At 41.0% G+C, this 25922-nt stretch overlaps 1 protein-coding gene across 1 annotated transcript; it reads left to right on the forward strand.

Annotated features, from left to right (window-relative positions):
- The first annotated feature begins 4314 nt into the window (after nucleotides 1-4314).
- Nucleotides 4315-16958, forward strand: DCUN1D5 (defective in cullin neddylation 1 domain containing 5). The gene is made up of 10 exons (XM_053456487.1): nucleotides 4315-4418; nucleotides 7593-7709; nucleotides 7784-7875; nucleotides 10438-10508; nucleotides 11391-11482; nucleotides 11793-11901; nucleotides 12484-12588; nucleotides 12976-13078; nucleotides 15143-15180; nucleotides 16142-16958. Exons 2-10 carry the CDS (start codon nucleotides 7639-7641, stop codon nucleotides 16184-16186), a joined length of 726 nt encoding a protein of 241 aa, XP_053312462.1. The 5' UTR covers nucleotides 4315-4418; nucleotides 7593-7638; the 3' UTR covers nucleotides 16187-16958.
- Nucleotides 16959-25922: the final 8964 nt, after the last annotated feature.

Below are 25922 nucleotides of genomic sequence, written 5' to 3' on the forward strand. Positions count from 1 at the left end.
TTGTTGAAAACCGCTACCATAGCAACGCAGGGGTAGATGTAACCGCCTCCGCCAATATGGCAGCTACGCAAGGACGTACGCGCTTCCCGGGGATGAGCGGGGTTGCGCGCTTTGGCTGTGTGTGTTACCATGGAGACGCGGAGGCAGGTACTCCCAGTGCCTCTCCTCGATTGGCGGGAAATTGGAAGTTGCACTTTTTATACATTTACAGCATGAACCCGTTGATATCCTATTATGACATTTATTGATTATTATATATTACGCCGGTCTGAGGGTCGGGGGCAGACTGGCACCTTCACAGAGTCTGCAGCGCTTAATGCAGTATTCCGTTATAAGATTGTGTACATGCGCTGTATGAGAATAAATTACTTACCACCAGTGTTCCCTCTAAGCTGTGCGTTTGTGCGCGCGCACATAGCATTTTTAGAGAGCGCACATGTCCAAAAATTTTACGCACAACAGTTTTTCCCCAAAAAATAAAAAAATAATTTTTTTTTAAACTTTATGCAGCGCGGATATTGTGCGCACAAAATTTTTGCTCTGTGAAAATTTTTGCACAAGAGAAATTTTATGCGCGCGCCAACTAAGAAAAATTAGATGGAACATTGCTTACCACCCCATAAAAAACACAACCAGTTCTTGTTAGACCCACAAATCACAAGCAGGTCTGGTTAACCAGAAGCTCTGTGTGTCCGGATTTATGTTCGCGATATGGGGTGTTAAGTAGTATTTGCTGGGTGTGAGGCCTTGCTTTGTGAGATGTAACGCGCTGACTTTTTCTTCTCGGATGGGCATTTCTTGTGCTTGTCCCGTGGGCACATAAAGTGCCTGCGTTTGGTCAGCTGTCCTTGTTTTCTTCCCCCCTGTTTAGTTAATGTAGACCCGCAAGCATGCATGGGAAGTCTCAGGGTGAAAGGGGCAGATTCCCGGGGTGACTCCTTCTTCTATCCCGCTGGCCTCATGTATAACATGGCTTTTGCTCCCAGTATGTTATGCTTGATATCCCTGCTTGAATGCAGGTGATTCAATTAAGTGTATCTGTAATACAATGACAGGCCAAGGTTTCCATGAAGGCCAGTATGAGAGCTGTTTGGTAAACACAATGGAGGTAATAAAGGGTTAATATTTCAAGAGCCTCAGGATATGCTGACAAGGCCTCTGCGCTCCAGATCGCTGTCTGAGACAGTGCCACAGGCTGACCCTCAGCTTGCTTAAAGACTACTCCATCATTGACGGTCTCAAGGAGATAGACTCCTCCACAACACCTCTCAACTGCTACCGTCAACCTTAGGTTCCACTCCTGCATACCTGCCAACAGTCCCAAATTTCCTGGGACATTCCTGATTTTTGGGGGGTCTGTCTTGTCAAATTCGGGTCTGTCCTGGCATAAAAATACTGCCTTTGCGCAGTGCATTACACACGTTGTTACTGCTTTGTTTGTTACTTCTTTATAATGTGTTACAGGCACCTGGTGCCATGCTGCACCTACAAACGTGTGCATATACACGGTGCATGCCTGGAAAGTTGCATGGTCCCAGTCCAACAAAGTGTATATAACACCGACAGCCTTCCATCAAGACCCATACCGAGAGCTGAGTAAAAGATGTTATGAAACCCTCCAGCTGTGATACCCAAACGCATTACAACGTCTTATATAATATAATTGTATATTGGCATACCGTTCACTACCTCTGACACTAGGAAACTCATCTTACTTTGCCATGCAGTAGAATACATTTTTACATTTAAAACTGATGATATATATCGCATACATATCAGGGGTCCCTATGCGCCTTAGAAACATGTTCTAATCCAGACAGTGTGCAGACAGCAAAAGCGATATATGCAAAAAAAAAGGATACAGAAAGCAATGGGTTTAACCAAATGCCCTGTCTGCATTATGGCATGCCTCCCAACCTTGTGTGGGGCAGTCCTGTGTTTGCTACCCTATCCTACTGCCCTGCCAAGCTCAACGGGACAGGGGGATTCGGGACTGCAATCCTATGTTCCCGATTTTATTCTAGGAGAATGCATACAGCACATGTGCAGAATTGTGCGCACACGCAATAGCACTGCCAGTTTGCGTGACGCTACCTCCCAAGCTCCGCCCCCAGTTGGCCCTATTCGCCAGGGTTAGAAGTTGGCAGGTTTGTTATGGAGAACCCACCCTGTTCACAAAACTGACTATTGTGTACATAATATTAAGATTTCTATATGTACTTAGAAATTAAAATGCTCTAATAATATCTTGCTCTTGTACTGGATATTCTTATAGATTTCTTGGCTGCCAAATTGTATGGGAACCCACCCAATTTAAAAGAGAAAATCCAGTAATTGCATTATAATTTTGTAAAGGACTACCTTTCATTAATATCCCTTTACACAACGTTTACTCCGCCTCCTCTTGAGAAGGGTTTTCATGAAGCATACAGCTGTACGCGGTAAGTCATGAGCAGAGTTCCTAGTGGTGTGCAAATATATTGGAAAAAGAAAATGAAACTTCCTCAGGAGGCTGACATTACCATCAAAGCTGTGTTGTAGGCACTTCCAACTCAGATGACCACGTGCCCCAGATCGCACTGTCCCGGAGTGGGAGCTGTGAAAAACCAGCAAGATGCCAGTTTGCGTGGAGGTCAGCTGGCAAATGGGTGGGGACAATGTTGGCACTTAGAAGCTGTTAGGGGACAAGGTTGGCACTGGGAAGCTGTTTTGGGACAATGTTGGCACTAAGAAGCTGTTAGGGGACAAGGTTGGCACTGCGAAGCTGTTTTGGGACAAAGTTGGCATTGATAAGCTGTTAGGGGACAAGGTTGGCACCGGGAAGCTGTTTTGTGACAAAGTTGGCATTGATAAGCTGTCAGGGGACAAGGTTGGCACTCAGAAGCTGTTTGGGGACAAAGTTGGCATTGATAAGCTGTTAAGGGACAAGGTTGGCACTTGGAAGCTGTTAGGGGTCAGGGTTCGCACTGGGAAAGTTTGCACTGAGAAGCTGTTTCTAGTAAATAGTTGGAGCTGGGAATCTCTTTTTTTGGGACAAAGTTGGCACTTGGAAGCTGTTAGGGGGCAAGGTTGGCAATGGAAAATAGTTTTTTCTGACAATGTTTGCATTGGGCAGGTGTTAGAGGACAAGATTGGCACTGGGAAGAGAGAAAATATTTATAATTTACTGTATTGTTAGTATTCTATTTTGGGGAATATACACGAATATATATCGTTTATTTATACATTAAGAAATGTGTGATTTTTTGCAGTTTAATATATATGGTTAGTAATTTATACATGTTTTAAAAGTTCCTGCTCATTGAGAAACAATAAAAAAGAGATGTCTCACATGTATAGAAGTATGAAAAGTTTTTATGTAGCCAGTGATTGTGTAAATCCTGAAAAATGTGCCGGCGGATATGTTTTCGCCAGTCCCAAGCATAACTTTAATGTAACGCACTCGTCAAAACGTCCTGAATGGCAGTCAGGAAACGGGGTCACCCCACTGCCAATGCGGTTTGGGAATTAAGGGGCACCCATTCCACATTCTTGTTTTTGAAGGATTTTACATTGCCACATTTATTCACAGAATCATTCTGTAGCACTATTACACTATTGGGGGGCTAGTGATAATTAACTTTAAACAGGGACTCCTGATATGTTTTAAATGTAATTGTATCAGATTAAAAATACAGTACCTTTTCCAAATGTTGCACTGTTGCCTTTTAAAAAGCAGTTCTAGTTGTTGCATAATAGAATGTTTTCAGAAAGCTGCATAGTAGCCATTTAAATTGTTATCATAGCTCAATCTACTGTGGTGAACAATAGAATGCCTCTGTCTTATTAACCCAGCTGGACACTCTGAATAGATTGGCTATGGAGGAACAAACTTCATTAGCATTGCTGGGGGGTTATTACTGTATACAGCGCTGGGTGGGTTGTTACTGTATACACCACTGGGGGGGTATTACTGTATACAGTGCTGGGTGGGTTGTTACTGTATACACCACTGGGGGTTGTTATTGTATATAAGGGTTTAATGCTCAAGAATAAAAATCGTTTTTTTATGTGACATCATGTACCTCTTCGGGCCCTGTCTTACCATAGCCAGGTCACAGTCAGTATGGAGTTTGGCTGCCATTAGGTCTCTCTGTTAGGAGTATCTCTTACTAGTATTGGGTCGCTTACTTGCAGCCTCACACAGGAGTCTATACTTTATTGTTTAAATTGTTCTATAGACACAGTACAAGCTGACTGACTGCACTGCCAGTCCCACCCGTGCCCTCACTCTGTACTCTCGTGACTTCAGTCGCTCTGCCTGACGTCATCAGTGCGGCCCGAAGACGTCAGCGCCGCGACGTTATCTCCCTTGGCCGGGTAGTGAATCAGTGCGCTGTAGCTTGTGGTTCAGCAGGACCCGGAGCGGAAGGCAGGAGGTAACAATAGGGGCCCTGGCCTCATCCCGAGGGTAGGATAGTGACAAGTGCAGCTCGGGCTGTACAGTTACCGGTGGGGCCACCGAGACCGGCAGCCTGGGCATAAATCATCTGCACCATACGGGGCAGCTGCCTGCGCTGTGATCCTGCCGGGGTCCGTCACTGATATCACCGGGGAGCGCACACAGTCGTCTGTCATGTACTTCCATATGTGTTATGTGTGTGCTTAGAATGTTCTGTTTACATATATGTATATGTACATGTAGGCATGTATGATGTATATACATAGATTATGCATGTACATCACCCTTAACATCTGCTCGTCTTCTGGATGAGTTACTGCAGGGCTGATCTATAACAGAAACGAGTTAGTTCTCCTGCATCGCTAACTAGTTGTATTCTAATCGAATCAATAGCAATACAAATGCTAATGACTTATTATCCTTTATAGCACCAGCACATTCAGTGGCGCAGTACAATGAGTTATATAGGCAATATCCATATGAAAAGAACAGGCGGTAGGGGCGGACGGCCTCGTTGTTAGACCCTACCGTGTAAGGTTTGGGGTCAAAAAGTTTGATAAATGTTTTATATATTGTTATGTTTCCTCTTTATATACTCTTCTGCATTGCTTGTGTTACTTTTATACAGTTCAGTTACTGTGCGGAGATGCCGTTTTTTTAGCTTCAGCCGCAGTAATCCTTTTAAGTTCCGAGGTTTAGGGGAACGTGGTGGATGCCAGCGTCGAAGAGGGTTTCGTGGGCATGTCCGTGGCATACGTTACCCTTTACATTTAGTAAGCCGAATACTATAAACTGTCAGCCGTCGGGCTTATTAAATGAGTTGCCGGCTGTTACACGCTTCTAAAGACCGCTATCCTTTCCGAGACATTTACAATGATATTTAATTCTGACCAAATCTTTCTTTTTTTTCGTATGGAACACGTGATGCGGTTCTTTGACTCAGGTGAGAATAGTTTGGGTTTATAAAAGGGCTGAGCAGATACCAAAGGAGATGGATGCGGATTTATTGAGTGGATGGCAGGGGGAGCATTACTAGGATTATAACTCACTTTAAGATCTATCGGTAACAATTTTATCTGGTTGATCAGCTCAGAGAGGGATGGCGAGGCCTGTCCTATATATATATATATATATATATATATATATATATATATATATATATATATTAGGGTGGGGAAGATGGACAGGGAAGGGTTGATGCTGTTGGTTGTCTTGTGCAATATTTTTATGTTATGTATTGAGCCCCCTGATTTACGTTTTCTGCTTCATAGCAGAGTCTGCGCAGCGCTGTGCACATTTGTAGAATAGCCAAAAAAAATAATTCAGTTGGAGTCCAATGGACCCGCTTCTAATCGGAATCATTGCTTGCTGGGTGATGTGCGATTTGCATGCCATCATGCAGGTCGTCCAAGGTTGCCTTCAGCAATAAGGCGAGGGAATTTAAACAAGTGCGGGACGGACAGAAAGCTATCCTAAGTCTAACACGAGACCGACGACTGATTAAGGTCTGAGACTCTACATAAGGAATAACGAGCGGACGAGACGGGTTCTGTCTTTCAGCTCCGCTATGGATACAAAGTGCCATTCTTTCCCTCGGCAGCCTGGATTTATTCACTTTCCGCTACTATACGTTAGTAATGTCGCCGCGTGCCGGTGCATTCATACTTTATGCTATAATTCACAGAACGCTTCTTCGTACGAAACGATATTTAGCGTTTTCTGCAGAGCAGTTTGTCTCCTTTATTAATATCTTTTCTCTAATCTCCTTGTTATCAAATATCCGCACGTCTTATTGTTTCGTGCCGTTCGAATTCTTGGCTCTTCTGTAAGCCGTTTCCAGAATAATAATCCTTTCCTAGAGTTCTAGGTGAGCCGGGATGCTGAGAATGTCCGTGTTGGCGCTGCTGTCCATGTTTATCCTGCCTGATTTATTTTATCAGATAACAAGTAACCCAGTTGGTTTCAGAAGAATTTGTGAGATGATCAGTCTTGAGTATCAAATACCCGACATCTAATTTTTACATGTTCCTGACACCTATATGTCTACACTATATAGATGAGTGTCAGAAACATGTAAAACTTTAATGCGGCCCCATCTGGCACGCTGGGCACATGCCAGGCAGGCCAGTGGTCGGTAGGGCTGCATAATCCAGCAGCAGATCGGGGCCTGTGTTGTGTGACCAGACACGGTGTGGGTAGAAAAAACATAATGTGCTGCCATGCATGCATGTCATTTAGCAGATGCCCTAAAAGTCTCAGGCTGCCTTGTCATCCTTATATCAAATGCGTCCTGGGAAAAATGGCTGACTTGGCCAACCTCGTTCAGACATACTAGTTTAAGCAACCGGGAGCGCTCAAACGGTTACTCAGTTACAACTCCCATGACCCTCAGGCCGCCCCCTGGCTTGGCTTTTGGTTTGATAAGGATGGTGACGGGGTCCGTAGAAGGACCGGGTTGGCTTCCCCTTCTATGTTAACGCATTGAGAAGGAATTCTCATCGTGCGGCAGCTCCCCGATTAGTGAATTCATCCAAAGGTATTGTTTGTAAACCATTTACTGCCCGTGTGATCTGTGCTCATTCCACCCCAAAATAGCCCCTCTGCTTCTGGGTTTTGGGCAGTAATTGCCGGGGATAAAATGGACTCTGATATGTAGAAAATGGCAGAGAACGGATCTCTCTGTTAGCCAAGAAACACATTATGTTGGTGGCTGATCAGTGTTTGTATAATAATGTACTTGGATCCCAGTTAAAAAAAAAAAAAAAAAAAAAAAAGATGATTTAAAAGCTGCCAAAAAACTACCCGTAAATATTACATAAGGTATTAAAAGATTTAAATATTAAGAGGTGTGGATAAGAATGAGGCTCTACCAGGATTTCGATCTATTGATAGCTGGACGAAGGATATCTCGTTTGAAAATAATGTTTTCTGCTGTTTCTGTATACATTATTGGGGCTTTTAGGGCTGTTAGGGGAGGAAAGAGGGGCGGAAGGATTTGGGTCCCAAGGAGGGACTGTCTCTCCTTCGGAGGGACACTTGGAAGATATGCACCTTCCTTCTGTTGAAAAGGAGACCGCTTAATGTACAGCCAATCACTATGTTTTCCTGTATATGTGACGTCTGATGGTATTATTAACCTGTCCTGTTTCAGGAAGCCTGACTGCTCGCTGACGCTCATTCTATCGACTCCTTGAAATATGCCTGTGAAGAAAAAGAGAAAATCCAGCTCTACGGACGAAATGAACATGAAAAAATGTAGAATAACCAGGTAACCTTCTGCCTTCCCAGCCGCTCCTCTACATTTCAAGCTGTCCTCCTTTGAAGTAACACGTGTGTCTTTAGTTACTGCAGGTCACAAGCACCCGGTAGACTAATAAGTGGTGAAGAACTGTTTTCAAGCAAGAAATGCCTGGCCTGGTTTTATGAGTACGCAGGTTAGTGCCGTTCCGGGAACGTGGAATAAATTGTATGTACACCCTTCGTGTGCTGGCCCGCCAGGTTTATGGAATGTACTTGTTGATTGTAGAGTTTCTGAGACTCTTTCAGAAATGTTTGCAAATGTTCTAGAATTGGTTGAGTTGGTGAAGTAGATCTGCATGTAGCCAGATGCTCATGAGATTGTGTTCCTCCCTGACTTGTTGGTGGCACTCCCTATTTAAAGGGAAAGTCCCATGGAAAAAAGTCTCATTGAGCATTAAACCCAGCGCTGTATACCGTAATCTAAGTAGGGTCTGGCCAAAACTTGTTTTACTTCATTTTGTTATCTGCAGACCTGGAGCCAGCCATTGTTGTCAATCATGTGATAGTTTGGGTGTCTTGAAGCCAGTCACTTCAGTTTACCCCATCAGAAAATATATTTGAAAACTAGATACCTGAGGGTAATTCAAACACTAGTATTTTAGCTCTTTCCTTGCACTAATTTTACTACAAGCCTTTGTCAAACTTTGTGTTAGTATTTTCTTTCATTTTTTACACGCATTTTACATCAGGTATACATTTACTGCTGCTGGTATATGTTGCTGTCAAACACCCCAATATACGTTCAGAAAAATCTCCCGAGTACAGTGATGCCCCCCACGGGTTTCTGGGTAATGGGCCACATTTGGGAAGTGTGCATATTTTTGGAATTTTGACATCTGGTCAGTCGGTGCTTATGTCTTATTTGGGACACTTTTGAATTTGGCAAATTCGATTTACCCAATCAAACCATACATTTTTTTTTTTAAAGTAGACACCCTATGGCTATTTAAAAATGCCAGTATTATCATTCTTTTCATGCAAGGATTTTTCTGAAGATATAGCTAATTTTAGACTTGCTCGTAAAAATAAAGTGTATATATATATATACTGACGTTTTTCCTCCACATTTTGCTGGAACGGGATGATTCCCTTGATGTTGGACATAAGTTACCACATTTTTATTTATTTTTTAATTTTATTTTACTAATCACATTGAGCTGGGGTCCATTGACTTGCATGATTGAATGGTTCAAACTTGAGAACTGGTTTGTTTTTTAATGGACATCTTGCAAGAGGGTTGGGTTTTCAGTGTCGCCGAATGCCTTGATATCGAGGCATTTTATGGACACCGTTTAAGCTTAGGAGGCAATCATTGATTAGATTTTTTACAATTCTATTGTTTACCTCATGCAGTATGATAAGAAGTCCAGGTGTTTGTCTAGTAGATTGAGCTAAGATAACAGAGCTGGAACACATACACATGGCTAATATTCAGCTGTCTGGAAACATTATTCCAAAACAAAGAAATTTTTTAAAAAGAAAAACACAATGTTTAATATTTTAATATATATTATAAATACTTTTACATTTGATACTCTAAATAAAAATGATGAGAGTTCCCCGTTAAACAGCAAAGTAGCCCAAGGTTCGGGCCTGCAAAATAAAGAGCTTGGTCACTTTGCCTCCGGAGCGGGCAACAAAATGAAGGGAGGGCAGGAGAAAGGGTGCTGAGAATTCGGAATAACCTGAGGGACAGCGTGATTCTGGCAGGGGCCAACAAGGAGAGGTCTATTCATAGCTCCGATCAATGATGGCAGTCACAGAGCTAACAATCTTCCATTTATAACCGAACTGGAACATACCCACAGTACTGTACGGGCGCAGCTTTCTGCCCTGTGTATATTAAAACACTCTTTCAGAAGATATATATATATATGTTCGTTAATTTTTACGTTGAAGAGTTGATAGAAGACATTGTGTAACAGCCGGCCTTCTCTTTTTGTGTATTACAGATTTAAGTACTTTAGTGTTTGAGGAAGTCCGGACAGTCAGATTTCCTCACTTAATGTGTCTTTTGTTTTTTTGTTTTTTTCTTATTTTTTTTTTTTTTTATACATGAATCTGTAATTTTTTGAATGAAGTGTAAATGTTGAAGATGTGTTATCGGGATGGGGAGCTTTTGAGGGGAAATCCGGGAATGCTTCCAGATTGAAATAAGCAATATTCATGTATTGGAAACACACTTTGTGCATATTATAGCATTAATGTCCTGTTCTCATCATCTGTATGATTATTCCTCCCCATCAAGTTCTCTCTGCTCTGTTATAAGTTTCTGATGAATATTGATTGGTCCAGGCAGGCTTTGTAAGGATGAAGTATGGAGAAGAGAGATGGCTTCAAGACACCATATTGATTAGATATGCTAGTTTTGCCCTAGTCCTTAACTTCTTTAACGCTAAATAGATCCTTTACTAGTTAGGTGATTTTTTTTTTTTTTAATATTTTTATTTTTTTTAATTTTGCTAATGGTGCTAATGTGGATCTTTCCCTCTCATTCTGCCTTTGGCGTGAGGGTTCACAGAACCATTTATCTGGGTGTGTGCTGAGCTGAGGGTCATGGGAGTTGTAATTATGCTTATGCTGTTTACAGAAATAAGCCAAGCCATGATGAATGTAGTGCATACACATCTTAATTATCCTGTACATAATTAATCTGTATATAATTTTTTTTTTTTTTTTTTTTTTTTTAAATAAAGGTCCTGATGAAATTGTTGGACCAGAAGCCATGGAAAAATTTTGTGAAGACATTGGCGTAGAACCGGAAAATGTAAGTGATGTATTAACCACTTTCATAAGACTTCCTGACCAACTGAAGACTGCATGATTATGCAGACATGAGATGTGTCGACCACATTCAGTTCTGGACAATAAAAAGTTAGGAGCCATGATATGTACACCAATAGAGATCAGTATACGATGATACAGGAGCCAGATCTGACCATGTCCGTGATGTCTGTCTCACATGATCATGTTTAATTGTATTGGAGTCAGAAAACACTTGGTTGAAGCCCATGGTTGTATGTGCTGTGCCTTCCTCATGGTGGATGGGCAGGTTTAATAATTTTCTATTTTTTTTAAGGCATTCAATGTCTTTTCTCAAGTGTGTTCGGCATTGGCATAAAACATCCTCAAAGTATAAGGTTACAGTGGTATGAGAGCATGACACAGTTGTATTATATATATATAATATATATATATTATATATATATTCTTATAACCATGGTCTATTAGGTTTATACTTTTTTTTTTTTTTATAATTCCCAAAAAGTACTTCATATCACTTTTATAATATAAAAAAAGTTTATTTACTGCGAAAGTGGTTGATAAATGAGACAGCCTTCCAGCCAAAATGGTAGAAGTCGATACAGTGAAGGGTTTTAAAAATGCCTTTAGCGTATAGCTACCCTGGATCTAAGAAAAAGCCAAGAAACAAATTTAGGTTTGAGGTCTTACTACAAGTAGAACGATGTGAGCAGAATATTTATCTGTTATTGTTCTATCATATTCTGTTTATTAACAGGCAAACGCTGCTCTTCCTTCAAACTGTCTGCATGATTGCTTTATGTCTGTCTGCTGGTGCTAGAATTACTGATTTATACCCCTATTGCTTTCTAGTTTATTTCACGTAACGCTTTTTCTTTTTCGCTAGATAATTATGTTGGTATTGGCCTGGAAACTAGAGGCTGAAAACATGGGCTTTTTTACCAAAGAAGAATGGCTAAAAGGGATGACCTCTTTACAGTAAGAAACATCGTTATTGATTTGCACGGATCGGTGTTCCACAAAGCACTCAAAACAATATTAAGCGTAGAGAACACAAAAAAAATAGCTATGTGCTTGTTCATTCGCCTGCCTCGTCAGAAAAAATGATTTGGGTTATTTTTGTAGGTTTTTTTTTTACCGGGGGAGTCTGTAATTTTAGTTTATACAATGAAAAGAACACGTAAACGATGGCCATTAGGGAGATATGCTAACATCCAGAATTTCAAAAGTTAAAACGTAATTGGTAGATTTGTCCCCGTGTTTCCTATATATTTTTCTTTCTTTTTAGATGTGACTCCACAGAGAAGTTACAGAGTAAATTCGACTACATGCGCGCCCAGCTCAACGACATCACTGCTTTTAAAAATATTTACAGATATGCTTTTGATTTTGCAAGGGTAAGTCGCACCTGATCGCATATGGAGGAGTCCCATGCAATAAGGAAATATACTGCCTGATACAGTAATGTAAGGTATCGGGGGGGGGGAGAATGAGGATTTCTTCCTATTGTTCCAGCATCTCTTACCTGCAGACGTGGAGGTTGTGATATTCAGGTGACCTTTTAATACTTAAATACCACGCTGACCTGATCTCTGATGGCAGAGCCAATAAAGTCCCTTTTGCCATGCACTTTCAGTTTTTTTGTGTGTTAGCCACCGTTCCGTACCCATCTCTGTTTGGTTAAGGTTTGGGATCTGACTGGGCCACTCTAAAAGGTGGATTTTAATTTTTTTATTTTTTAGCCATTCTTTAGTAGATTTTCAGTAGTCATGTATGTTTGTCTTCCTATAGGTTGTAACAAAGACACACATCATGTTACATGGTCTTTTGCGTGTTTGATTACCCGGTTGTAGGGCTCGGCACCCTGTTTCACATGCTTCCATTTAAAGGTCTTGATCCTGTTATGTTGCCACCGTGAACAATCGAAATGTGAGTCAGTGGAAACAATCCCAATATTTGTTCTGTTCTCCTTACTGTAGGACAAGGACCAGAGAAGTCTTGATATTGATACGGCAAAGTCCATGTTAGCCCTCTTGCTGGGTAGAACATGGCCACTCTTTCCTGTATTCTTTCAGTATCTTGAGGTAAGAATCTTTTTTTTTTTTTTTTTTTTTTTTTCCCCCCCATGTCTCCTATAAGACAGAGAAGGCAAATTAACCCTTTCAGTCCCCTTAGAACGAGCCTGTACCTCCTTAAAACAAGAATGCCATTTAAACATTCTGGTATGTCTTGATATCCCCCTGCCCCCCCCCCCACAGGAGATCAGGCTGTCTATTGCCGTACACTGCCGATCCCTTCCGATAGGGGTCACTTCTAATACCCACCAGAAGATCACTTGAGGACAGGAGGGTATTTTTCTTCTTCACACGATATAAGTTATATACACACCCTTCATCCACAGCAAGTCCCAAATGAGCCCTTTATGAGTTTCTGTGTGAGTAAAGATATTGAAATGTAACTTTTTCCAACAGCAATCAAAGTACAGAGTTATGAACAAAGACCAGTGGTACAATGTCCTAGAATTCAGCAGAACCGTGCACGCCGACCTTAGCAACTACGATGAAGATGGTGCATGTAAGTAAAGGATAATACTCGCCCGTTCCTGTATAATGGGTTTACTTGAACATGTATGAAAGACGTACATTATTAACGTGGCAGAAAGACGCTCAACACAAGGAATTTAACGTAGACCTCCATCATTGAATCCTTTGTAGTGGGCGGCATTGGAAGAATGTTTCCTTGAATTAAGGTGGATGTTTCCTTCAGAACATTCCTACCTTGGCTGTCAAGGGCAGTAACCCCTGTGCTACCAAAAAGGTTCCTGGGCTCTACAAACATCGCAACATGACCACAGATATGTTGAACTCACAAAAAAAGTAAAATAGAAAGTGCCCCCCACCCCATCTCAGTAGAAATGTAACATTATGCATGCAGGATATTAATGTGCACAAAATGATAATAAAACACTCCTTGTATCTGTACCCTATGGGTGCATCCATTTCCTATTCACAGGATTTGTGTGATTATTTATTAAATTTCTACACATTGTTTGAATCTGAGATTCCTAAAGGAGACGATTAGCAGAAAGTAAGCAGGCTTATAATGGATTAATAGTGTTTTGTACTTCCTATTGCAGTCATATACAGTACTGTGAAAAATCATTTCCCCCTTCCCAATTCTTCTGTTTTTCTTATTTGTCATATTTCAAATCATCAAACTAATTGTAATGTTAGATAACCCGAGTAAACTCAAAATGTAGCTTTTAAATGATCATTTCATGTATAGAAGGAGAAGTTATCCAACCCTACCTGAAAAAGTACCGTATTTGCTCGATTATAAGACGACCCCCCAAAATCAAAATATTAATTTAGGAAAAAAACTAAAAGCCTGAATATAAGACTACCCTATAGGAAAAAAGTTTTACTAGTAAATATTAATTCATGTAAACTAATTTTCATATTTAATAAAAGCTATGATTGAGAAAAAAAATTTATTTCCTTTTATTTGCCAACCTGCCCCCCCCCCAGTTATCCACATCTGCCCCCAGGCTTGCCACTCTGCCCCATGATGTTAAAATGCATTTCTGGAGATTATGTGAGGACTATGCTAGCTTCCTGTTTCCTGCTGCTGATAGCAGAGACACTGCTCGCGATCAAAGCCCGGTAAGCAGCACGGCCGAAGCAGAATGAGGTCTGATTAGAAGACGACCTCGATTATAAGACGAGGGGTATTTTTCAGAGCATTTGCTCTGGAAAAAACCTCGTCTTATAATCGAGCAAATACGGTAATTGCCCCCTTAGTTATTAAATAAGCCAAATGGCGTTGATTGGATTCAGCTTAATTAGACGCGCCCAGGCATGATTACTGCCAATGCTGTCGAATCTAAACTTGAATTTCTTGCAAAGTAAAGAAGGCAAAACGGTCTCAAAAAGCAGCAGATGAGGCCGCGATCTAAAGAAATTTAAGAACAGTTGAGAAACGGTTATTGACGTCTATCAGTCTGGAAAGGGTTACAAAGCCATTTCTAAGGCTCTGGGACTCCAGCAAGACACGGCGAGAGCCGTTATCTACAAATAGAGAAAACAACAGCCCTTCCCAGGTGTCATCGGCCGACCAACACTCCTCCGAGAGGGCAACGACGACTCATCTGGGAGGTCACAAAAGAACCCAGACTAACAAGCAAAGAACTGCAGGCCTCACTCGCCTCCGTTAAGGCCAGTGTTCAGCGATGTAGAAGATTCATTGCCCGTTATTCCAAATGCTTGATTTCAGTTGTTACCCCCAAGGCTGGCGCAATCCGCTATTGGGCTTAGGGGGGCAGTTACTTTTCATATTAGTGATAGAGGTTTTGGAAAGCTCTTTAGATCTTCAATAAATGAAATGATGGTTAAAAAAAACATTTTGTGGTAACTTACATTTTATTTTCAGAAGAATTTAGTTGGATGATCTGAAATATTTCTTAAAAATTTAAGAAATCAGGAATGGGCAAATATTTATTTTTTTCACAGCACTGCATGTTATGGTAAAGTAGCCTTTGACCAAGTAGTTCAAACAGCTTAACATGTATGCAGATTGTTTTAGCTGTGTATCACTAGTAATAATAACTATATTTTGTTCCCAACGCATTTTGCCTTTCAGGGCCCGTTCTCCTTGATGAATTTGTCGAATGGCATAAGGTGCGTCAATCATTATAGCAAAATCTGTTCCGGGAAAATCACGAACTTTTGGATGCCCTTCACGCCCTAACTTAAGAAACTTTTGACGAAAACTCTTCCATCATCGCAGAAGACTTCTCTCTCCACCTTTTTTTTTTTTCTTAATTTTTTTTTATTATTTTGCTTTTGCTTTATATATAATATATAGGGACTGAAGTTTTCTTGTGGCAGTGATCTGCATCAGACTGAACATTGGATCTGCTGTTTGTTTACACACTTGTTTGTGGCAATAGCCCAAGAACAGAAGATCCCCATATTAATAATAGTCATTTTTGGGCAGACATCATTCTGGTGGGTTTTTTTTTTTAAGCCAGTGAGTCCTTCTGTTTTGTTGGCCATTTCCACCATTCATGCTTATTGCTCAGCCATGTACATATGGTCGAAGTCTTCGTCTGGCTTAAACCATTAAATGCCGATTTTATGACATAATTGAACGTGATACACATAAAATGAAGATCTGTTTTATTGTGTTGTTTTGAAAAGGCAGGGTTTTTTTTTTTTTCCCAGAAGTATATCTCACTTGTGTAGTTGGGGGACAAAAAAGGCCAGGCATGGCACGGAAGTTGGTACACAAGGTAACTAAGTAATTGAGGTCGACCAGTCTGTGTCTGAGCATCTCATGTTCCTTGGTGGTGCTTCGGCCGGAACTACCTGGATTGCCCGTAGCTCATCGCCGCCAGGAACGGTGATGATATTCTGATACTCCTCGGGTTAAGCTCTTCAAAACTATTGAAAGCCATTGGATTACATGCTTTTTTTTCACTTTGTTTTTATTTGTGTTCAACGCTTCATGTTGATTTTTATATATATATATAAAAAATGTTATGTGCATATTGCGTAATATTGATATTTAGAAATTCTTTATGTAGAGAAAATCACCCCTTAAGTTTTTTTTTTTGTGTTTTTTTTCTTTTTGCTCCAGTTAACTAATATTAATTTATATGAAGCCATTACCTGCTGTGGGTAGAAGTCAATTACACTGTGGCAGTGTCGGACAAGATGGACATTTGAGTGTTTTGGTTAAACCATAGATGAGGATAAAAGCCTGTCTCTGAGCGTGCTGATAGAAGCGCAGATAAGGATATCCGATATGAAAGATGTTATGACTTTGCAGTGAACTCCTGATGTTTTCACCAGTGCAAGCAAAGCAACGGGTGTCCTTGGGAGGCAGGCTGCCGTACTGTGTGAAAGAAGTTATTCTCAAGGCTTCTGAACACACTAATGGCTTTAACTCTTTAATCAAGGTTCAAACAGAATGAGAATGTGTGGGTTAACCAACTGTGCCTAAAAAGGATTCCCCAGTAGTAGTAGTAGTTTGAGAACCCCAACAATCAGAGCGCACTGTTTAATTGACGTGAATAAGATTGTATCGCTAAAAAAAATGTATTAAAAAATATGGTCTTTGATTATATCTCTGTTTCTGGACTGTGCTTTGCCCGGTACATCTGGATTTCGGTATGAAAGCTCTCACCCTAACCAGTGTACCCCCATACCTACTGTATACCCCCTGCTTATTCTTCAAGTGAATTTCCAAGTTTGCCAAGCCTCAGCCTCTAGTAATAAGTTAAACATTTTGGCTGATGGTTGAGGACATTGACTGACTAAAACATGTAGTGTTTGGAAGTAGGAAAAAAAATACTTTTAAGATTTGACGCCATTATTTGTTCTCTGTAATGTCACATTGATGAGTGAAATGTTTGTTCCAATTTAAATGCCGCATTAAATATTTTTGTTTCAGATTCCTCGTTCAGGTTTTTTCTTTTCTTTGACAGGGTCATCTTTCTCGAACTGGATATTATACATGATTAGGGCTGCAACAACTAATCGATATAATCGATAATAATCGATAATGAAATTCGTTGCCAACGAATTTCATTATCGATTAGTTGAATCGATTATTATCGATTATAAAATGAGGGTTTTTTCAGAGCAAACGCTCTGAAAATAACCCTCATTATATAATCCGTTTAGTCTGACTCACAGCAGCAGCTCCTACTTACCAGTCCCTCCCTGTAATCACTGTGACAACTGGCCCCGCCCCCTTCCTTCTCCCACAAGGCCAGAACCACATGGCTGTGACACTCATCTAACTGTAAGTATAAAATTAATATTTGGGCTGCTGAAAGTTAGGGGAGGTGGGGGTTAATTTAGGGGCAGCTATGGTTAATGGGGTGTTTAGGGTTAATTTAGGGGCAGTTATGGTTAATGGGGTGTTTAGGGTTAATTTAGGGGCAGTTATGGTTAATGGGGTGTTTAGGGTTAATTTAGGGGCAGTTATGGTTAATGGGGTGTTTAGGGTTAATTTAGGAGCAGCTGTGGTTAATGGGATGTTTAGGGGCAGCTATGGTTAATGGGGTGTTTAGGGTTAATTTAGGGGCAGCTATGGTTAATGGGGTCTTTAGGGTTAATTTAGGGGCAGTTATGGTTAATAGGGTGTTTAGGGTTAATTTAGGGGCAGCTATGGTTAATGGGGTGTTTAGGGTTAATATAGGAGCAGCTGTGGTTAATGGGGTGTTTGGGGTTAATTTGAGGCAGTTGTGGTTAATGGTGTGTTTAGGGTTAATTTAGGGGCTGTTGTGGTTGACAGGGTCTTTAGAGTTAATTTAGGGGATGCTGTGGTTAATGGGGTGTTTATGGTTAATTTAGGGGCAGTTATGGTTAATGGGGTGTTTAGGGTTAATTTAGGGTAGTTGTTTTGATGGGGTATTTAGAGTTAATTTAGGGGTAGTTATGGTTAATGGGGTGTTTAGGGTTAATTTAATGAGGACTGAGGGTTAATTTAATTAATTTAATAAAGTTAACTTAAGGTGCAGTTAGAGATAAAGGGGGGCAGTATAAGGCATATCTGGGGGTAGAGAAGAGTGGAGTGGCATATGTGGGGAGGGCAGCGTGGCATGTCTGGGAGGCAGTGTGGCATGTCTGGGGACGATGGAATGGTGTATCAGGGGGTATAAGGCGTATCAGGCACAGTGGCATATGTGGGAGGCAGCGTGGAGCGGTATATGCGGGCGGCAGCGTGGAGTGGAATATGCGGGCGGCAGCGTGGAGTGGAATATGCGGGCGGCAGCGTGGAGTGGAATATGCGGGCGGCAGCGTGGAGTGGAATATGCGGGCGGCAGCGTGGAGTGGAATATGCGGGCGGCAGCGTGGAGTGGAATATGCGGGCGGCAGCGTGGAGTGGTATATGCGGGAGGCAGCGTGGAGTGGTATATGCGGGAGGCAGCGTGGAGTGGTATATGCGGGAGGCAGCGTGGAGTGGTATATGCGGGAGGCAGCGTGGAGTGGTATATGTGGGATGCAGCGTGGCATGTCTGGGAGGCAGCGTGGCATGTCTGGGCTCAAATGTGCATTAATTGTGGGGGCTGGTTGGGAAATAAAGACAAGAAATGCATTTTATCAAAGTTTTTTTTTATTCTGCTGTTTGTATTTAACATCATTTGTTTATTAAATTATTTTAAATAAACGAAAAATTTACATTCATTTTTTTTATCCGATTAATCGACAAAATAATCGGCCAACTAATCGATTATGAAAATAATCGTTAGTTGCAGCCCTATACATGAATGTTCTGGAGATTGTATATGGATATAGATGCAAATACAACTGTGGTTAATTCACATCTGAAATATACAAATGTAGCGGTCATGTTATTTTGTATTTGGGTATAACGTTGTACCCCTTTTGAGTATTAAGGGTTTTTACAGCAGAACTCTTGTGCCACTAAATTGGCCTTGAAAGTGCTGTTCCACCTAGGGGGGCTCTTAAATAATCTGCAGATAAGGTCTGCATCATGTAGAGAGAATTAAAAGAAGCGTGATTTTGTTATTCTCATTAATGCACCCGGTCACTTCAAAACTGTGTTTAAAAGTATATTGAATAGTCTTGTCATTCTGGGAAAGCCCTCCTGCATGTATTACTTCACAGCAGTCGGACCACCTGCAGCCCACCTCATGCTCCACGTGAAACAGCAAAGCTCTGCAGACCCAAATACACAGTGATGCGGAGTGAGTTGTGATATGTGATTGATTGAGGGGTTTTGCATGATAGGCCTGAGGTCACTTTAAACTACAAGACTTTAAATACCGTTGCTCGATTATAAGACAAGGTTTTTTTCAGAGCAAATGCATATATGGGGTATAAGGCATATCTGGTGGAAAATGGCATATAGGGGGAAAAGGCATTTCTGGGGGGGCAGATATGCATAACTGGGAGTAGGTTGGCAAATAAAAGGAAATAAAAACAAAAAATCTCAATCATAGTTTTTATTAATATGAAAAAATAGTTCACATGTGAATTGATGTTTACTAGTAAAACTTTTTTTCTTATAGGGTCGTCTTATCTTCAGGCTTTTTCTTTTTTCCCAAATTAATATTCAAATTTTGTGTGGGGGGGATCTTATAATCGAGCAAATACGGTAATATAAGAATCTAGGAAAACTAATGGTACATTATGGTATCTGATGACTTCAGCGTTCACTCTTCTTTTAGCCACCAGATGTCACCCTTGGTTTCTTCTTGCAAAGAATCTTAATATCATTTGCTTTATCTAAAAACTAAACTAAAACTAAAATTTCTTTTTGGCAATTTCACTTAGGAATTCTTCTACGCAGAAGGTGCCACTGCTGAGCACACAATTTATATTTGCCAACATTTCCTGATTACAGTAATGCCACAAAACACACATCCATACACCCACACAAACATACCCAGATACTAAAATTAACACAACCAGACACACATACTAACATACCCAAAGACACATGTTCACACAATAACATACCCAGATACTAAAATTAACACAACCAGATACACACATGCTAACATAGCGAAAGACACATGTTCACATACTAAAATACCCAGACACACACACACTAACATACTTAGAGATACACATGAACATACATAGACAAAAGACACAAGTTCTCACACTAAACTACTCATACACTAACATGCCCAGACACACATACCTACCCATACAGACACTAACATATGTAAAACCATTTAGATCCAAAACAGGATATGGAAACATGGAACGGAGCCTTCCAGGGATCCCCAGGATTGTGTGTGAGGAGACTGTTTAGGTGTGAGGTTTTTGAATGAACGTGTATGTTTGGGGTTGTTTTTTTTTTTGTTACGTGGGGTGTTTCTGTAATAATTAGACACAGAAGTGTTACTGAAAAAAGAGCAGGAGATTGATGCTACAGGCAACTTTGGCAGTGATTGATGGCCAACTGGCTCTATGAAATATGTCCAAATGACCCTGATGAGATACTATGGGTTGTCTGCTTTACAGAAATATATACTTTTATGGGGTATTTAGAATTAGGGGGTTCTAAACAGGCCCTAATGAGACATCTGGCCAATAAAAAAAACTGAAAATTTCCCGTCTGGAATGTATAACGTGCATGGTCCAACTTGTGCCCCGTAATATCCAGGAAACCACAAACAAAAGCTATGCATGTGTGGTATTGCCGTAATCAGGAGATGCAGCCGGACACTAAACGTGCAAAAAACTGAATATTTAGAATTTGAGATAAAATCTATTAAAGACGAACTCAGTCAGAAAGAGGGTACAATCAAGGTTTTAGAGCGAAAATTGATAGATACGGAAGACAGAACACGTAGGAGAAATCTTGAAATATGTGGTATATCTGAGGAAATAAAACAGAGGCTTTCTGCAGGAACTGTTCAAAAACACAGATATTCCAGGAGCTGAAAGAGAAGTAGTAAGAGAACGGGTGCATAGAACTGTAAAACCGAAGAATATTGCAGAATCAATGCCAAGAGACATAATTATTCATTTATTTGAACTTTTTTTATGCGCCAAAAAATTCTAAAGGCTTCAAGTAATTATGTTCCAAAAAAATCAAATTTCAAAACAAAGTCAAATTTATCATCGGATACCAGACAAAAGAGAAGGGAATTTAAAAAAGTGACTAAAATTCTGAGGGATCAAAATATCAGTTATATCTGTAAAAGAATATAATCATAATCAACGGTTTGATATATTTGACAATTACGCTGAAAGGATAATTTTCAATACAGTAATTAATTGTCTGATATTAATGCACTGAAAGGCACAGATAGTTTTGTGTTGTTTTTTTTTTCTTTCTATACTACTGCAGTGGAAGGTATGAAACCACTATATTTATTAATTTATTTATAATACATAATTAATTGGCTGATATCCCCACACAGGAAGGATAATCACGAGCCATGCTTAATCACAAGTTTGCTGATAAACATGAGTTTTGTAACTCTAATTGCAAGATACCAATATCGTACTTTTAGACAAGCATTTTATTGACAATTAATAGTTTTGACATTATTGCACTGAAAAGATTATTGCGTTACTGGTTGACACTATCTGCTGTAAGGCATAAAAGGTGTTTTTTTTTCCCATCAGAGTGGCACTATGAGGTAAGAAGAATACGGTCTGGGTTACTGGCGGCTTCTTCACTTTATGCTTATGATACTGGTTATGCAATATTGTTACTCTTCACCCCTTTTAACCCTCCTTGTCTTTGTTACTTTAAGCTGTTGGGATAGATTCAAGTCGCTTTAGAACAAAATGTAAATTTCCTGAACACACATCAATACATCATTACCTTTACATTACATTTTTTTATATATACCATGAACATGCTATGTAGTTAAAATAATTTCTTAGATGAGCTATAATCGTTAGTTAGGTTCCCCCAACACGCACACATGTTATCCTTGTTCAAAACACTAAACACCTTATCTGCTTCAACTTTTAGGTAGATCATTGGATCATGGATGACTGTGCTTTTAACCAGCCAGAAGCACTCTTCATTGCCATAGTGCCGCTGCCGATCACGCTGCTATGTGCTCTGGTATTTGTGGTGATTTACTGTTATTGTAGATCGCGCGCTGTAAAGCAAGACGCAGCAATAACAACACCATCACCAGAGCCTCAGCAAAAACGTGCATGCCAATGTGGGACACCAGGGACTGGTCCAGTTGGCAGTGCGTATTTTAAATCGATCGACCCTATTGACAAAAAGGCTCTGGCAACTCCATTGATGTGGCCCGAGTTCATTGATAACAACAACATTGTCAAGACTGGAAATGTGGACGCAGCAATAACAACATCATCACCAGAGCCTCAGCAAAAACCTGCATGCCAATGTGGGACACCAGGGAGCGCCAGGCATTTTGGCGACAGAACTGGTCCAGTTGGCAGTGCGTATTTTAAATCGATCGGTTCAATCGACAGAAAGGTTCTGGCAACTCCATTGATGCGGCTCCAGTTCATTGATGATAACAACATCGTCAAGACTGGAAATGTGGAGGAGTTGCTTGAAGAAGCCCTCCTAGAAATATATAAGAAGAACCGATGGCCCCCAAAGACCTATGCTCCAGCAAAATGCCCTTGTGGCTTGCGCAGGGATATCGAAAACAGTGCAAACAGCTCTTCAGAACTGGCTCCAGTAAAGATAGAAACTGAATCTCCTTCAAAGCCATCCACATAGGGCATTAAAGAGCCAGAGATAAAGAAGATGCACACTTCAAAAACCACTGCGCATGTGTGCCCAACACCTGCAACAGCAGACGACGGGGTCAAGAAACAGAGGTTTGCCTGCAGGATGAGAGCCTTTTTCCAAAAGCTTCTAGGGTTCTGCCTGTGCTGCAAAATCATCCGAGAGTAGTTAACATCTGTGATCTATCCAGACACAAACCATCTTTCTGCTGGATACAAGTCACCCTCTGCTCTCCTTTGCAGAGCTTCCTCTTTTATTACTTGGAACACCTAAATGTTCAGATGAGTTCAAATAAAGTTTTAATTAGTGAGCTAAAAGTGAGATGGATGCTCATTTATATGTGTACCAATAATAGAGGTAGTCAGCAGCGCCAAAAAATTCAACAGGTGCATGAGCCGGGCTCCACCACGACCCTTAATAACAAAGAAACAAACGAAGGCTCAGCACTTCAAGTTGTGAGGTATTTTAATGTCGACACACAAGCAGTGGCAACGTTTCGACCCCTAGAGGTCTTTATCAAGCCATAAAGTGTCAGATAAATACAAATACAGGTATAAATTGAATACACGTGCAAATTAATTACATTATAAATTAATTACATAGGCAGGATTTCACATTCCCGAAAGTGAAACATTTAAAGTGACAGTAGCAATTTATAATATAAAGTATACATGTTCCATCCATGATTTTAAGTGAAGATGACAAATTCTCATAACACAATCAGAAAAAATCAATATGTGCAAAAAATATATATAAATAAAAAAATAATAGTACTCCACACCAAACCAATAAAGTAAAAAAATACTAATAACAATAATTGATACTGTGGATGCAGCTGCCCCTATGAATATTCCGAAATGGCTATTAACTCACAAATGTGGCAATATTTTTGAACAGGAACCGCTGCTAATCCAGGTGTTCAAATTCAACCAGATGTTGTTGTCATGTTATATGTATAACCTATAACAAATGAAGATATATTAGAACATCAATATATTATTATATTAATAAAGACAACTCTAGCATCCTGAATTAGATGGATCAAGAAAAATGACCTGATAGGCCGCCTCACCCTTGCTGAGCTCAATCTGCACAGATCCCCCATTATCCACTGCACTTCTGCCAATTAGCATCACACCAGATATATGCAGAGCAAGGGACAGGGAGGTAAGGGGATTTGCTGCGGGAGGGTATGGAAAGGAAATAATGCTGGCAGAGGGGATAGAGGGGAAATACAGCTTGATATATAGACAGAGGATAGGTAGAGTAGCAGGAAATGCTAGTGGTTAGTGGATGCATGGAATAGACTTCCAGCATAAGTGGTAGATGTAAATACAGTGAAAGCGTTTAAGCATGCATGGGATAGGCATAAGGCTAAGCTAGATATAAAATAAGGCCAGAAACTAAAGAAAGTATTCAGAGGTTGGGCAGACTGGATGGGCCAAATGGTTTTTATCTGCCGTAACTTTCTATGTTTCTATATACACTCACTGCCCACTTTATTAGGTACACCTTGGTAGTAACAGGTTGCAGTGGCGTATCTCTAGGGGGTGAGCGGTGATGCTGCCCCGGAAGCAGAAAGCAAGGCTTGGCCATTAAAGCCAGGGCCCCGTCGAGACGGTAGGGAGCGGGGCACCGAGCAGTCGCTCATGAAAAAGTATTGAGCAACTGCTCAGCGCCCTTTGCTCCCCGCTACCACTCACCTCAGTGCTGGTCGCGGTGCTGGCATTTCATGCTGAGCAAACAGGGAAAAAAAAATGTCGGTGCGCTAAGCTAGTCACAGGCTCAGATAATACAAATGTATAATACGAGGCCTACTAAACAGGCGTAAGCATGCTGCAATAACAGTGAATTGGCTGTACAATGTATACAAAAAACAAAAACTGCGCTTCTTACCCTAATAAAGTTGGCAACAAATATATAAACATAATATAAATGAGAGGTTTTGGTTATATTTATTTGTTTTTATACATTTGTATTATTTGAGCCTGTGACTAGCTTAGCGCACCAACATTTTTTCTTTTCCCTGTTTGCACATATTTGAGGTTGTTGGCTTCTCATCAGTCTGGTTGCAGCTTGCTGTCCAGGGGTTAATGGGGAGGAGGTTTAATTGCACCTCCCCAACACATTAATAAGGTTTTGGTAGCAGTATAAACTGCTTTGTGTGCCCACTATGTAGGAGGTGAGAGTAGGTTCTCACCCTATTGAGAGTGTGCCTTGACGTGGCGGGTGAGCTTAATTATGCTTTGGCAGTGGCGTCGGCGGGGGGGCCAGAGGGGGCCATGGCCCCCCCTACATCATGCTGTGCCCCCCCAATTGAAACGCCGTCTTTTTTTTTTAAATAGACCCGGAGTAGAGAGAGAGGCGGCGAGCGGTCGCTGAGGAATAAGTTCTCAGCAACCGTTCGGCGTCTCTCAGTCTTCTCCGCGAGGCCTCTGCCTTGTCGCAGTGCCGGCATTTCAAGCCGCGCACACTGCAACAGAACCAGGGAGACAGAGACCACCCACCGCTGGACTTCTACAAGCCCAAGGTAAGTGAACTTCAAAGGAGGGGTGAGAAGAGGTAGATAGGAAGGAGAGGGGGTAGATAGGATAGATTGGGAGGGAGAGGGGGGTAGATAGGATTGATTGGGAGGGAGAGGGGTTAGATAGGATTGATTGGGAGGGAGAGGGGGTAGATAGGATTGATTGGGAGGGAGAGGGGGGGTAGATAGGATTGATTGGGAGGGAGAGGGGGTAGATAGGATTGATTGGGAGGGAGAGGGGGTAGATAGGATTGATTGGGAGGGAGAGGGGGTAGATAGGATAGATTGGGAGGGAGAGGGGGTAGATACTATTGATTGGGAGGGAGAGGGGTAGATAGGGAGGGAGAGGGGGTAGATAGGGTAGATAAGGAGGGCGAGGTGGTAGGGAGGGAGGGAGAGGGGTTAGATAGGGAGAAAGAAGGGTAGGCAGAATATTGAAATAAAGAGTCAGAATGAGAGAGAAAATAAATGGATTAATGTGTGGATGCATTAACAAATATGTGTAAATAATTTGTGTGAAAGGATAAATGATTGTGTGAATTAGTGAGTGACTGTAAAAGTGTTTGAATCATAGGTGTATTATTGATTTGTCAAAAAAGCAGATGGTATAAGCAGGGTGTTTAGGCAATGGGGACAAAGATGGCACAGATAGTGTGTTTATATGACAAACATGGC

Source organism: Spea bombifrons, chromosome 2 (genome assembly GCF_027358695.1).
Source record: "Spea bombifrons isolate aSpeBom1 chromosome 2, aSpeBom1.2.pri, whole genome shotgun sequence".
NCBI lineage: Eukaryota > Metazoa > Chordata > Amphibia > Anura > Pelobatidae > Spea > Spea bombifrons.

Coding starts and splice junctions, on each gene's coding strand:
- DCUN1D5 (XM_053456487.1), top strand. CDS start 7,639: ATGCCTGTGAAGAAAAAGAGAAAATCCAGCTCTACGGACGAAATGAAC. Junction 7,876..10,437: donor CTGGTTTTATGAGTACGCAG/GTTAGTGCCGTT, acceptor TTTTAAATAAAG/GTCCTGATGAAATTGTTGGA. Junction 11,483..11,792: donor AAAGGGATGACCTCTTTACA/GTAAGAAACATC, acceptor CTTTCTTTTTAG/ATGTGACTCCACAGAGAAGT.